Below are 14873 nucleotides of genomic sequence, written 5' to 3' on the forward strand. Positions count from 1 at the left end.
TTTACTGACAACTGTAAGGAAGTGTTCTGCAGGAAACCGGCCCTGGAATGGAGCACTGCTTCCTTCAAGAAAGCAGCTACCCAAACCTCAAATGACTGTAGCTCACAGCAGGCCTTCTGCTGTTCAGCATGTAGCTATGTTTTAATTTCCTTAAACCACAGGACATAAGTCTGAATTCAGATCGTGTCTGGGCTGATGTACTCAGGATAGACAAAGATGCAGATTTTTATAGTTTATCATTTCATAGTGGCATACATACAAGACTTAAGATTCTTTACCTAATGTTGTTGCCTCCCTTCTTATATTATAATGCTGCCATCTTGGGCACCAGTTTACTCATACGCCCAGTTTTTTCCAAGCACATCTATTAAAACAGAACAACTTTTCTTCTCTTTCTTAGGCAAGGGCAACTTGAAAAATTGCCTACCTTGAACCCGTTCACTACATTTTTCAATTTGTAATACCTTTCAAGCTTCTCTCTCAAGTTCTGTAATGCTATGCCAAAAAGTGTTTCACTTCATAATAGATCCAGATTTTACATATCAATTGAAGCATGATAGGCGCTCACTATACATGGTGTCACTCAACCCAGATTTCATGATAAACACCACTTTGGTTTGACGGCAGGAAGTGTAGCATATTCATATTTTTCTGGATAATGTTATTCAGAGTCAAACATGTGTTTTCATGTTTGCATTATTTTTTTCTTTGTTTTTACACCAAAATAATATAGAACACAGTACCATGATCGACACAGACATTAAAGGTTTTCTCTGAAGAACAGTGTCTAGGACGACATCAAACCAAGAGCACATTTTAGGGTGCAAGTATGGCCTTTCATAGTCATCACTACACGTTAGGTGGTATTGTACTGAAAATACCATGAAGTTGTTCAAATATTCATCAGGAACAGTGCAATGGTGGTAGGGAAGAAGCACATTTCACACACAAAAATCCCCATTGTGTAGAGGCTCCATTCATGCAAACTGGGGAATAAAAATGCATCCAAAGTCCATTTACATTGAAAAGTCAGCTTATTTGTGTGTTTTCTGTGGGGGCGGGGATTCTCTACTACTATACTTTCTGAACGCTGGTCTCTGGAGAATTGAGTGTGCTGGATGACTTAAAATGGACTACTTGTACACTAACTAAATGGACTCTACAAGAGTGGGAATTAGTCAATTAAAATTACTGAATAAATGAATACATGGAAGATGCTAACAATATCACTTTAGCCATGGGACACAATGTACATTCAAATGTTTAGCATTTATAGCAGGCACGGCCAACCTTGGCCTTCCAGATGTTTTGTGACTACAACTCCCATCATCGCTAGCTAACAGGACCAGTGGTCAGGGATGATGGGAGCTGTAGTCCCAAAACATGTGGGGATGCCTGATTTATAGTCTAATATCTTACAGTATATGCAAAAGATGTAAATTATATACCTACCTGCTTTTAAGTCTTGATTGAAGCGACAATATTTTGAATGCTCAAGAGAAGGCAGACATTGTTCAGTAGGTACCCAGATATATGTCTCTGGACACAACAAGTCAGATGGTCTGTACTGGCCCTAGGAGAAAATGGATAAGAGGTAAGTGGTATGTTATTAAAAATCAATAATCAAAACGGAACTCCAAATGTTTTTAGGTCCAGAATAAAGTTTATAGTTAGCAATAGAAAATCCTAAACAAAATAATCCATCCAAAAAAAACAGAGATGGACACACTATTTCTCAAACATGTTTGTTCAGCTTTGGTGGTTGAGACCTCTTCACACTCTTTTATCTTTTACAATTAACATTTTAGCTGTATCATTAATTTAATCTATCAGTGGCATTTTTTCTCTTTTCCTGAATGAATACAACCACCGATACACAAAGCACATTTAAAATCAACTTGTCTGACTGCTTAATATTTTTGAGCACCTAGCTCAATAATCCTTCAAACAGAATAATCTGATGTACTGCTAAGTGAAATGTAATTTGAGAGCAGGGGCAGATGGGGCTCTTCAACCTGGGAAGGGAGCTCATCTAGGTGAAGGAAAACTCTCATCCTAAAACCTTTGCTGCCTTGTGGGATATCTTCAGGAAAAGTAAATGCCAAGAAGTAAAGCCCTATACAAAACCCGAGCGGAGTCGCTAAGACAGTTGGATGGTGCTTTGTATACCTCCTTCCAGCAACTCCTGCAACCAACCTGGTGTCACCATAGCATTCTTTCTTTTGGACTACATCAGTGAGGCCAAGAGGCAGGCCTTGTCGTCTGGGCGGCCCAGGACCTCTATACACACTGCCCAGGCTTAAGTCCCAGAGAAGTCATTTTGTTGCTGCTACTGCAGTGGTTTGACTTCATCCCCGGAGAACCACTCCATTGTCTCTCGAGACAGATGGATGCCAAGAATTTGAGAATGTACAAATAAGTCTCACTGTACTTCATCTAACTTAATTTCTAACTAGTTGATTTCTAGCTTAAAGGACTAGGAACAGAAACAAAAGTTATTTTAGAAAGACAAAGTCAGAGAGATCTTGGGACACTTGTATTACAATGAAAATATTTAACAAATATGCAATGCTTTTTAACGTAAGGGGGGTGGGTAACTGTCTGGCCGCATTTAGATTACTTCCAGAATCATCGAAACTGGTTTTCTTACTTACATATTAACACTTTGCAGCTTAGCCACTTATTTAAAGTTACAGCTTCTTGACATATTGCTCCCTGCCTTCAATATGGACATCACCTTTGTGAATGAATACACTATTTCTACAAAGGGTGCATGATTGTCTCAAATCATGAGTTTGCCACACACCTCACCACTTCGGAGTTATAGTAAACATCCTGAAAATTATTCTTGGAGTTGCAATTTGTGAAGAACCCTTATTTTGTACTGTAGTCTGGTTAGCCACCCAAATCTAGAGAAGGTGAATAGTGTACAAATCAAATGTCTGTATGATGACCAGTTTATACAGGGAATGTGAAAGGCTGTTTTTTAAAGATAAGAAAGAAAGAAAGTATATTGAACTTTCCAAAAAATGCATGCATTGCTGCCCCAGTGCTATGTACAAGTACTCTGAAACAATACACAGACTCCTGGCTCCTGTTAAAGCTCTGTGGATAAAGCTGAGTAAATTTAATAGAAATGTGGCTTTTTAAAAAAATGACAACTCAACAAAAAATAAATATTGAAGAAGCTGTAATAGTTATGCAACTTCCAAAACATCAGGATTTTTTCTGCATTAAATATCACAAAAAAATCTTGTTTACTTTCTTCTCTAGGTTAACACTTTACTATTTTCTTGCAGAACTGGATAATTCACATAGATGCAAAAAGATATTAAGCAATAATCTCACATATGATATGTGGGTAGAAAAAAATTAGAACCCCCCCCCCCAAAACTGGATATAACATACTCAAGTTCTGACATATTAAAGTCCTTTTAACAGTTCTTTATGTTATATTACACACAAATGCACACAGAGTGATAACTACTGAATCATATTCCCTGCTCTTTTATCCTGCTACAGAGAACTCTGTTTTTGTTAAGGCAGCCTTCCCAAAACCTGGTCCCCAGATGTTGTTGAGAGCACAAACCTCACCATCCCTGATTATTGGTCACGCTTACTGTGGATGGTGAGAGTTGTAGTTCAATAGCATCTGGGGATTCAAAGTTGAGAAAAGCTTGTTTAAGGTATAAAAATGTGCTTTCCGCTGAATTAAGTGACCAATGGCAACTTTACCCACTGGTCACTTCACATGCAACATAAATCATGGTTTGGCGTTATGCGAATGAGTTGCAGCATTCTTTGGAAAACACCCCCTTCTCCTTCTACATGGCCACAAGGAGGAGTTCTGCTTTTTATTAATTGCAGCTTGTCAGTGCAAACAGGATAATCTTGTGGAATGGTTTGTTGAAACTAACCAACTTCAAACCACGGGTTATGAAACCTTCGCCTTGTTACAGAAAAATCAAGTTATACATGAAAGTACTGTACTTCTAACAAAATTAAATTTCATTATTGCATATAAACAATGTTCCCTACACCACAGGTAAAGGCTTAAGCTTTTGAACAAAGAGAAAAATGCTTTGAAATGCTGTCAGCCTACTGCCCCACATTTTCTTTTTTTCCATTCTCCATCTTGAGAGATCACAAAGATGTACTCCCCAATCAGGGCCTAGTCTCACACCAGCGTCATCATGGGATGGCTGTTAGAAACCTGAGTCCATGCTACGGACATTTACAGTGGCACATCCAATCCCTCACTTGGCTATGGAAGCCGTTCATTATGTACAAGTAATAAACATGGCTGGGTTCCCCCATGCCCCAACAGCAAAATGAAAATGAAACACTACACCTCCTAACAGTGGTCATGGTAATACAACTGCATGGTTATTGGGCATAATCTGTGTATCCCACTATACATGTGATATACCACAGCAAAGTAGCTCTTTTCTTGAATGGCTCACAAAGTATCCTCAGTATTTCATTTTGTTTATTAGATTTATTTATAGCTTCACACAACCAGGAAAACCAAACCAATTTAGAAAGATAAAATACAACAACAACAAATAACTAGAATATCCATTAAAACGGTACTGATATACTAATTGTTGCAGGATCGAACTGAACAGACTAACATACCTGCTGCCTACATGTTAGCAAAGATAAAGACTGTCTAATTCTCATTTCACGATGCAGTCAGTAAGAGAGGGAAATGTTTCTGTCTGAGGCAAAAGGTAAGAGTACCCTCAACGTATCTGTAGTTTGGGTTGTACAGTAGAGTGGTACCTCAGGTTAAGAACTTAATTCATTTCGGAGGTCTGTTCTTAACCTGAAACTGTTCTTAACCTGAAGCACCACTTTAGCTAATGAGGTCTCCTGCTGCGCCGCTGCACGATTTCTGTTCTCATCCTGAAGCAAAGTTCTTAACCCAAGGTAATATTTCTGGGTTAGTGGAGTCTGTAACCTGAAGCGTATGTAACCTAAGGTACCACTGTACTGAATGTGGGACTGTGTAGAGGTTCCTAATACCCAGCATAACACTAGCCTATCCTTGTTTTGTAAGGAAGGTATATATTAAGCAGGGCTGCATAAAGTGCTCATTTCTCTGCTCCCTTGTTTTCCCTCTTCTCCCCTGCTGTGCTCCTGTGGTGAAATGCACCCAACCCCACCCCAAAAATAAATTCAACCATATTCTCTTGTCACTAGTTCCCTTTTGTAAAAGATACACTGAAAGCAAAACACTTACATATGACATTAATTCAGGCCAATGTAAAGCATGGCTGTATTTTTTATTGGAAACTTCTGGAGGCATGCTTGGCAACTCTGCCATAAGGTTCCTTAATTGAAGTATTCTCACTCTGCCTTGCTATGTGTTCAAGTTTCTGTGCTAAAACCAATCTCTGGACTTCTGTTCCAAGGCAAGGCCAAAGGTTTTAATGAAACTTAAGTCTGAAGATTTACTTTTTAAATATTTTGGAAAATCTGAGGGATTTGGTGAGTATTTGAGATGAAGGAGCATCAGCACAGTTTGTTTTCACAGACTAAGCCAAATATGAAAAGTAAAAGCTCCGAGGAAAGATAATAGTTTCAAAAAAACAAAGAAGGTCAAGTACCAGTAGCACAGAACAAACAGAAAAGGTTAAACACACATTTAATTCTTTTATCAGGTAAAGTGTACATCTGTGTTCTATTTTTCCACAATAACCCATTGATCTTTTATTAAAAGCGAATTAAGGCAGCCTTCATCTCAGTTTCCAGCCAGCTGCTTAGAAGAGGAGCCCTAACATTACATAAACAAAATAACCCCAAATTATCAACAGCAATGCATTAAGGCAAAGGCAGCGCCGTCATATGAGAGAGACAGAGAGAGAGGAGGAGAAAATGAGCCAGCCTAAACGTTTATTAAATTCAGCCTTTTCCTTGAAAGGGAACACCGATGGATTCCCAGCAGCCAAGTACTACAGCAGACCCTTTGCTCCCTGATTTCATTGCATAAACAGAGATAGGCATTATCCACCCCCAGGAGAGTGCTTTGCAAGTGAGTTCTGCTACTCTGTTTTCACAAACTGTGTTTAGACTGCACCTCACAGAATAAAAATAATAAAAGAGCCAAATCAGAAACAACAAAGATGATAGCCCCCTTCAGGCATGCATTCCATAAAGGGGAAATTATGTACAGAACGGTGATGCACCAGTGGTCGTGCTGCTGACATTCATGCATTACGTATGGATGTCTGCATGGGAATGCCTACATGCATAGAGAACTTGAAAGGTTCAGTTTTATGTCCGAATCAGCGCAATCAATTACTGCTACCCAGAGCAGAGAAGGGGGGATTTATATAGGTGAGGGAAGGAAGACTGAGCAGCAGCATGCAAGCCCACAGCCTCCTCCTAATAGCTAAACTGGGCCATCATTCCGACTTCCTCTTTATTCCCCCATGCTTTAGTTTTCTGGCGCATCCTAGTCATTTTTCTAGCTCTTGCTTTTAAAATCTTGAATATCTTAAATGGCAAGCTCTCTCTCTCTCTCTAAAAAAAAGCTGTTAAGTTGCTTCCAGTTCAGAGTTTATACTGGGGGCTGGGAAGCCTTTCAAAAAGTCATTTAGCACATTTTCTCCTTTAGCTTTCATTCTCTCCTAGTCAGAGTGCTGCCTAAAGTTCTTCACACACCTCCAGTAAGTCACACGGCTTAGTGTGCATATGTGGCAAATCGTCAGCTGTGATCTGCTGGGAGTCTGTATGCATGCAGCTGAAACAATCATCCAACTATCCAGTCCAAAAGTGATCTGGTCATTAGATGTTAAACAGATCCACCAACCACAATTAGCATAGCCACATAATTATTTAAATATTTTAAAACTGAGGATCATCTTAACTTTTTTTTTCTGCACAAGAAGGCACCACTGCGACTTTATGCATAAAATAGCATTTTTAAAAATTAACTCAGTGGCTTTGTTCACACGTAATGCTAAATGGTAAGTTTATGGTACATGTAAGAGCCTCAACAAGACCCAGGTAAGTGCCAGGCTTGACCATTTCGCCTGTCCTAATCCTCTTCCAGGATAGACAGGAAGAAGGGGTGCCAACTTGAAGAAAAAATTGTGGGGAGGGGGAGCCTAAGAAAGACCTGCATAACCGATCACAAGCTGTGGCACATGCACACCATTCAAATGGCAGTGCCCATCCACTTTGGGGGCAAAATCCATTTGAAATACCTGCTCTCATTGGTCAATCCCAGATGACAGTCCAGCAGCTGTAATTTGAGCTAACAGGCTTTTAAGCAGCCTTCAGAGGTAGCCAGGCTGCCTCAGTCACACATATTGTTGTTGTTTAGTCGCTTAGTCGTGTCCGACTCTTTGTGACCCCATGGACCAGAGCACGCCAGGCACTGCTGTCTTCCACTGCCTCCTGGAGTTTTGTCAAATTCATGTTGGTTGCTTCTATAACACTGTCCAACCATCTCGTCCTCTGTCGTCCCCTTCTCCTTGTGCCCTCAATCTTATGAGGGCACACATACTACAGTCACACAAACTCTGGTCTGGAGGTTACCAGAGCATGGATAACTGTGCGGAACTTATCATTGTCCAGGAATGGCTCACAACACTCAAATGGTAAAAAGTCCTTCAGTTCCACAATTCTCTGGTCTCCAAACAGAGGTCAGGATCCAAGTACTTCCAGACTGCAAACTTGATCCTTTAGAAGTGCATCCCCAACTCTACTTTGTTAGGTTTGTTTGATCTTATCTTGCCAATGTATTCATGATCAATCACAAACACAGAGAGCTACAGCCAAGTAAGTGCAGCATGCTTCACAGCATCTCTGGCTATTAGTAGTCTTGCATGGATGTTGAGTCACATGGGAGACAAATGGAAATGTGGAGCATAAATGATATGGAACCAAGCAGCAGGCTCCCAGTCTTCATGGAGAAGGAGAACTGCTGTATTTCTAAATTTCATACCATGGTAGCTATACTGAAAGGTGTCAAGAGGTCCAGGAGAATTAACAGGGCTACACTTCTCCTGGATCCAAATGGATCCAAACTAGTGACATAAACCTTCTCATCAGCTGAGTGGCATTGCTGGATACAATCCAATATCATGGTAGGTGTACTGGTGAGTGAGAAGACACCTAAAACCGATTAAGCAGCTTCCCTGATAACTTCTTAAGATGCAGTGATTCTTAATAGTATTAGCATAAACATAGCCTACTAGAAACCCAATAGAGCACTTTTCATCCTTGTGCACCATTAATGTTCTCTAAGAACATGTACAGGCGGATTTTGTATAAAAGGGCAAAATGCTAACGGCAATGTGAAAGAAAGGTAGACAGATTCCCTATTGTTTTGAAGACGATGCTATTAATCCTGTTTCTGCCAAACTGACCTCTTCTTGGGAGAAATCTGATAGTGTAGAAATTCTCATTTCCTTTTCTCTCTAGCAGGGTAGACACCACTGGACTATTCAATTTTCACTAGCTCTCCGGAGAACCCTAACAAGCTGTGCCCAAGAAAAAGAAGGGAAAACAGCTATTATATGTGCAGCACATTGATTTGAAGAATTTGAACTGTGCACTAGAAATGAAACAACAGGCTTCTAAAAGTTTTTTTTGAAGTGTATTGCCTATAACAGATATAAACATTCTTGGTTTTTGTACAAGCTTTTACAAGCTTACAAAAAGTATCAGTGACTGCCATGTGAACTTTGTGTAAAAACAGTCTTAATAGAAAACACTGAAACAAGAGCTGGAAAAGACCCACTAGGTCATTTTGTCCTGCTGGGGTAGGAAGTTCCCTCCAATAAGGTCTCAATTTTTTTTGCGGTCTGATCTATGAGCTGTAAACATCCCCAAAAGGAACTTCCCCCACAACACAAATTCTATTCTTAGCAGGCATATTAGGATCCTCCACCCCAATTTCAGCCTTTCCTTCAAAGTTTTATATATTGCATGACTCTGAACTGCTTCTTTCCCAAATAAATTTCTTACAAATCCAAATAATTTACATTTCATTTCAGAAAGCTGTAAACTCATCTTGTTTCAAGGATCTTTTAAATTCTGCTTGGGGTGGAGTCTGAACATATAATGAAAGCCAGTCTTCCTCAGAAGGTCCCCTTCACCCCACTCTGCCTGCTATGAAGATATGGACCTCAGAGAAAACTATGCCATTGCTTTGTGACCTATTGGCTCTGAAAACAAAGAACACAAGTTGCCTCGTTCTAGACTTAATTTTAAAGGACCAGCAGTGTGGCTTTGAATATATTTAACATGCTTATTTACTTCCCTCAATTTTTAAATTAGCCTGATCAAAAATGGCAACTTTTGTTAGATGCGCTTATCATATTTTTATTGGAACACTGCTTATTTGCTTAGTTATATTTATAGTGGGTTTTACTGTTGTTAGCTGCATTGGGCATTTTTAAGGGAAGGTGGGATACAAAGATAATCAATAATAAAGCAAAGCTCAGGGTGGTTTCTTGTTAGAAAAGTGTCCATAACTATATGTTAACATTCAAATCTTTTATTACAGTCATACCTCGGGTTACAGGTGCTTCAGGTTGTGTGTTTTCTGGTTGCGCATTGCGCCAAACCTGGAAGTACCGGAACGGGTTACTTCCAAGTTTTGGCGCTCGCGCTCGCGCATAAACACTAAATCGTGCTTTGCGCAGAAGCATGACCCATGTGTGCGCAGACGCAACGCTGTGGGTTGCGAACATGCCTCCCACACGGATCATGTTCGCAACCTGAGTGTCCACTGTATTCAGATTTTTAAAAGCCGACTTTTACAAAATTCTAGTTCTAGATCTCCCGTGGAAAACAAAGACAGAGCAAAATAATTCAACCTGATCTAAATGCAAGTTTTTATTTATTACATTTTTACACTTCCCTTCTTCCAAGCACATTGCATGTTGTCTCTTCCCCCCACTGGTCCATCTTTTCCTTTCAGGACAGCCCAAGATGCTCTCAGAGGATAATCAGAGAGGGAATTTGAGCCTGGATCTGATCAGTCATATACTCCGTTTCAAGATAAGTCAACTTCAAACCAAGGGTTTGGCCAAAGCTTCACAGTGGAGTGAAGATTTGAAACTTTTGTTTCCATAGCCCTGTTTTGATATTAACCACTGTACAACACTGGCGGATTGAAAATAACTGATCTAAACTGCTTAATAAAATAAAATTGAACAACCTCAGCTGGAAATATTCAAAAATTACGCAGAAAAGAGTAATATTCTGCCAAGTCAGGCTTGGTACTCACTCAGATAATGATAATGATAATGCTAACCCTTGGAGAAATAAAGTTAATGTATACATTCAGGGTTTTTGTACATTTTTGATGCTGGTTGTGGTATGGAACAAAATGTCCATTATGTATAAGGGGGAAAGCTTCAAAGCAATCATTTTGATTATCACTGTTTCAATAGAAATGTAATAAGCAAAACAATAATAATTGTATTCCTCTGTATAATTCTGTAAGGCAGTGAATTATATGGTCTCCTTTTACTGAGAGCCTAAAGCAACTGGAAAAGATAGAAGATTTTGGACACACATCATGAATGAAGTGGAACAGAACACATCTACAAAAAGTGTTGAGAAACTCCAGAGAGAGCTGGGGGAGTGAGACATCCCAATGGCTTATTGCTAAATAGGCTTACTTTGAACTAATAAATATGTCCCATATTTATGAGACTATCAGACAATAGGTTTTATAAAAGACCTAAAGTTATCTAAAGTGAGAACTTGCTGAAATCTTTCAGGAGCTTTAACAGGAAGAATTATAAACAATCCATCATCACACTATCATAAAGGTCACTACTGAATAATTTGTCTTAAGAATTACAAGGTCCAGAGAAAAGTAAAAAATCTCAAAAGAACTTTTAATGTTTCACTCTGGGCTAAAACAATGGAATGAAAGGGTTACGAAATAATCCCTACAGGACCAATAAACATTATTTAGTCTACATCAGATTTTGTACCTTAGCTCCAGCCTGCTGATGACAGAAATAGAATGTTTATGGATTTTCTACTGAGGTTAAGATATCTGAATGTTTATCCAAAACTTAAATAATGTCCAAATGACTGACAGGTATCAAAAGAGTTCTTGTAAGAAACCAAATATTACAAGTAGGCACATACTCACTGGGGTCAAATAAAACAAAATGGGTTAATCTTTGTTTAAATATCATGTGCCTCTGATATGGTTAGGTTGCAATCCTAACTGCAATGACATGGGAGTAAGTCTCACCGAGTTCCATGGGACTTACATCCAAGTAAAAATACGCAGGATTGTCTCCTTCGTAAAACAAATCCATAATACAAAAAGGTCTAACTCTTTCCTTTCTTCCCCAGCAGAACCACTTTGTACTGACACACATAATCTGGTCTGGAGTGCATCCGATCCTCTGAAGTAGATTGGTAGATAGGAACGAGTCAGTGCAGGAAGTGGAAGTCTCCTTGTTTTAAGTCATTTCCACTCATGGAACTGAATATCACCACATATGCTTGCAGCCCTGGAAAGCATACTACTGAACAGCAAATTCACAAATTTATTCTGCTTAAAACCCCCCAGCATGCGATACTTTTGAGACTTTGGTTCCAATATGTCTATCATTTGTTTGTATGATATATTGCTATATTAAACTTCTTTTAAGATATACTAAACTTACAAGCTATTAATTTTTATAAAACATTTTGAAACGTTGTATATAAAATAGCTTCAGAAGGAAAGTAGATCAGCTTAAGGCGCCAGAATAAATCATATGTTTAAAAAAGGTACCACTTCAGTTTAAGAATCCTTTACTTAGAACGAGGAAAAGAGATGTTTTACCGATGTACCTATCGGGAAGGACTGTAAGCATGTACCTGCTTTGTCTGCTATCCAGTTTGCTAACTTTCAAAGTGCAGCTTCAAGATCCCTGTTGTCCCTTTCAGCCAAATATGGACAGGACAGCCCTTCAAACAGAAGACTATCCTCTGCAAAATAGTTCACACAGCCACCAGTCTCAAGAGCAGCTAAAAGGTATCCAAGGGGCTGGACAGTGGCAGACTTCGGTCTTTCAAATTTTAGCGGCACCCTTTTAAAAACTGTTCTATGACTGCCTGAGGAGGTGTCACTTAATTACTTAGAAATGTGTGCTCTGCTTTCTAAATAACTTTTATACAGCATCTTACACCAAGTCTATCAATAATATAACCAGTAATGTAAAAGGTGAAAAGATGCAATTTAACAGATAAAAGCAGCATCAAACTTTGCTGTTAAAAATACTTTTTTAAAGCACGGGGAACACAACTGACATCAAAGCGCTACTGATGAGGTTGCCAAACAAATCTCCTTAAAGACAGCGTTCTATGAAATAGGACAATACCTCTCTCTGGTGGTCATCATCACGCACCATGCCTTAGTTGGCAGAGACACCCAGAAAAAAAGGCTCTGAATTTTACTACAGTGAGCAAAGAGTTTGATACTCAAGGAGGATTTTGAAGATCAGCACCATCAATTTGGAAATGGATTCGGTAGTAGTGCAGCTGCATAAGAATTCATGAAAGCATCTGCAATCTAACATGCTTCAAATTAACGGTAGTTTACAGACAGTGTTAAAAGGCAAGCCTGTCCACAACACACAGAAAGCAAACCTGATAGTTACCAGCACATGGAAAAATGGGACACGGATATTTGTGTTGGACAACCCTTTCTAGAACAACTGAAAAACAGATGATTGAATCCAGGCTCTATGTTCTTCCTTTGTGGTACTGAAGCCCAAGTGCTATATTTTTTGTAATAATAATTATGCAACTAACTTCTGAGGCTTACAAAACAAAGATAGGAATCTGCCAGCCTCTCCACTATAACAAGGCATGCTACAATTTAAAGAACGCACTGAAAACCTTTTGGCTTTCAAAGTTCAAAACTATTTGACAAACTACACACGCATAAAACACTTAATATCCCCACTGGTTCTTTTGTTTGGCAGCTTTTTTTGTACAACATTTCAACACCGTGTGGGACTCTAGATGCTGTTGTTGGAAACAAGGCACCATGTGGAAGTCTACCCAACTCTATGCAATGTTGAAGGACGATACAATATATCTAGGAGTCACCAGTTATTGCTACTGACATTTTCCTTTCGAAACAAGCTGATTGTGTCAGAATGGGTTCAACTGCTATTCTAATATATTATGAAATAACACCTACAACAATTTCCCTGCTCTCATCCAATAAGAGATTGTATCAGGTACTTCAGCATGAAGGAAAAATGCACCCTGGATTTGTTCTAATCCTTTTTAGCCAGCTGCTTTAATATAAAGAGGTAATAAGTAGTTAAAGGTAAAGAGTAGCCACTGAGTAGCCACTGTGAATGACAGGAAAGAAAACCTACGCATGCTCTGGCAAGAGTCATAATTTAAATTAAATCAGCTTTAAGCTCAACTCTCCAGACAAACGAAAGAAATAAAAGTTATGTTTGAACAGGAACAAAGTTTTAGATATGATGGTCATCAACACTGGCTATCCCAATTTTACACGCAGCTTCCTGCAATGTCCCTGCAATGCAAGTGTTTTATTACATGCTGATATGGCTGGGGTAGCCAACGGCAAAGCCTTCTCTAAACCCTCCTTTGCTGTAATAGGTATAGACATTTTCACACACACCCCTATTAAATATATATCCCACCCTTCCACCCAAAGGAGCCACACAAGTGATACCACACATTAAAATAATCCTAAAAACAATTCAAATGCGGGTGCAAACTGGGAAAGACTTCACATTTAAAAGCATGTTGAAAGATAAAGATCTTCAGTAGGTGCCAAAAAGGCAACAGAAGCGGTGCCTGTCTAATATTCAAGGGGAGGGCATTCCAAAGGGTAGGTGACACAACCCTGAAGGCACAATTCTTACATTGTGCGGAATGGACCTCCTGATAAGATGGTATCTGTGAGAGGCCCTCACCTGCAGAGCACAATGTTTAGCTGAGTATATAAGGGGTGAAATTATCTTTCAGGTATCCTGGTCCCAAGCTTTACAGGGCTTTATACACCAAAAACCACGTACTGTATAAATGTTAAGGATCCTGATGTTACTCAAAGCAATAGCAAAGACTCCTGAGATGATCTACAGATCAATTACTGTATACCATAAAGTAGAAAAATACTTTAGTGATGCAAAATGTGGCACATTCTAGATTGAATTCACACTTACTATGACCAACTACAAAAGTACTGAGCAACTGGGAGGGCAGAGTCTATGGACTGCAATCATGCAAGAACATGGACAGTGAAGGCCATTCTCAGTACAATATCAGTTAGGGCTACGAAATGTCCTACTCTTCCTTGTGAAGTAGGCTATATAGTGGGAGATTGCCCAACAAAGAACTGATGCTCCAGGAAAGATAATTTATATTTATATAAGATGAATGGCACATTTCTAAAGAACACCCCTCTGCATGCTTTGGCAGAGTAAATCATAGCACTCTCACAAGCCATTATATGAGCTGCCCTCTAGTTTTGATCTAATTCATGGCAATCTTCTTTGTGTTCTGCTGTGATTAGTGAGTGTGTAACTACACCAGAGCATGAATTAGACATGATAAAACTCTCCCTAGTGTCTCATTCAAGAACAGTTTGTCTCGGGCTTGTTATGGGAATCTGGAATTAATCTTTCTGGCAGCTCTCTTTGACAGCAGTAGTCAAATCACCCCTAATAACTCAGCGGCTATTAACCCCTTTCTCTTCCCTTCCCCCTCAACTGACTTTATAATCAAGCACACCAAGATTTAAAAAAATGGAAGAGTGGAAGTTTAATGTATTATTTCAATTGATTATGTGTTAGATTATTAACAAATTAACATTACACATTTTATATAAAAATGTATTCAATGCACTGCCT

At 39.1% G+C, this 14873-nt stretch overlaps 1 protein-coding gene across 12 annotated transcripts in view; it reads right to left on the bottom strand.

Moving 5' to 3' along the window:
• Window positions 1-14873, bottom strand: part of ATE1 (arginyltransferase 1) — a 71859-nt gene that overhangs the window by 9772 nt on the left and 47214 nt on the right. For 11 of the 12 annotated variants that reach the window (XM_083439686.1, XM_083439695.1, XM_083439692.1 and 8 more), the window contains one exon: window positions 1453-1573. In XM_083439686.1, coding sequence (XP_083295812.1) covers window positions 1453-1573 — 121 coding nt within the window. Of the gene's footprint in view, window positions 1-1452; window positions 1574-8381; window positions 8496-14873 lie in introns of those variants that run through there. The other variant, XR_014510964.1, reaches the window with a different exon arrangement.

The sequence above is a fragment of the Podarcis tiliguerta genome (genome assembly GCF_965153285.1).
Source record: "Podarcis tiliguerta genome assembly, chromosome: 5".
NCBI lineage: Eukaryota > Metazoa > Chordata > Lepidosauria > Squamata > Lacertidae > Podarcis > Podarcis tiliguerta.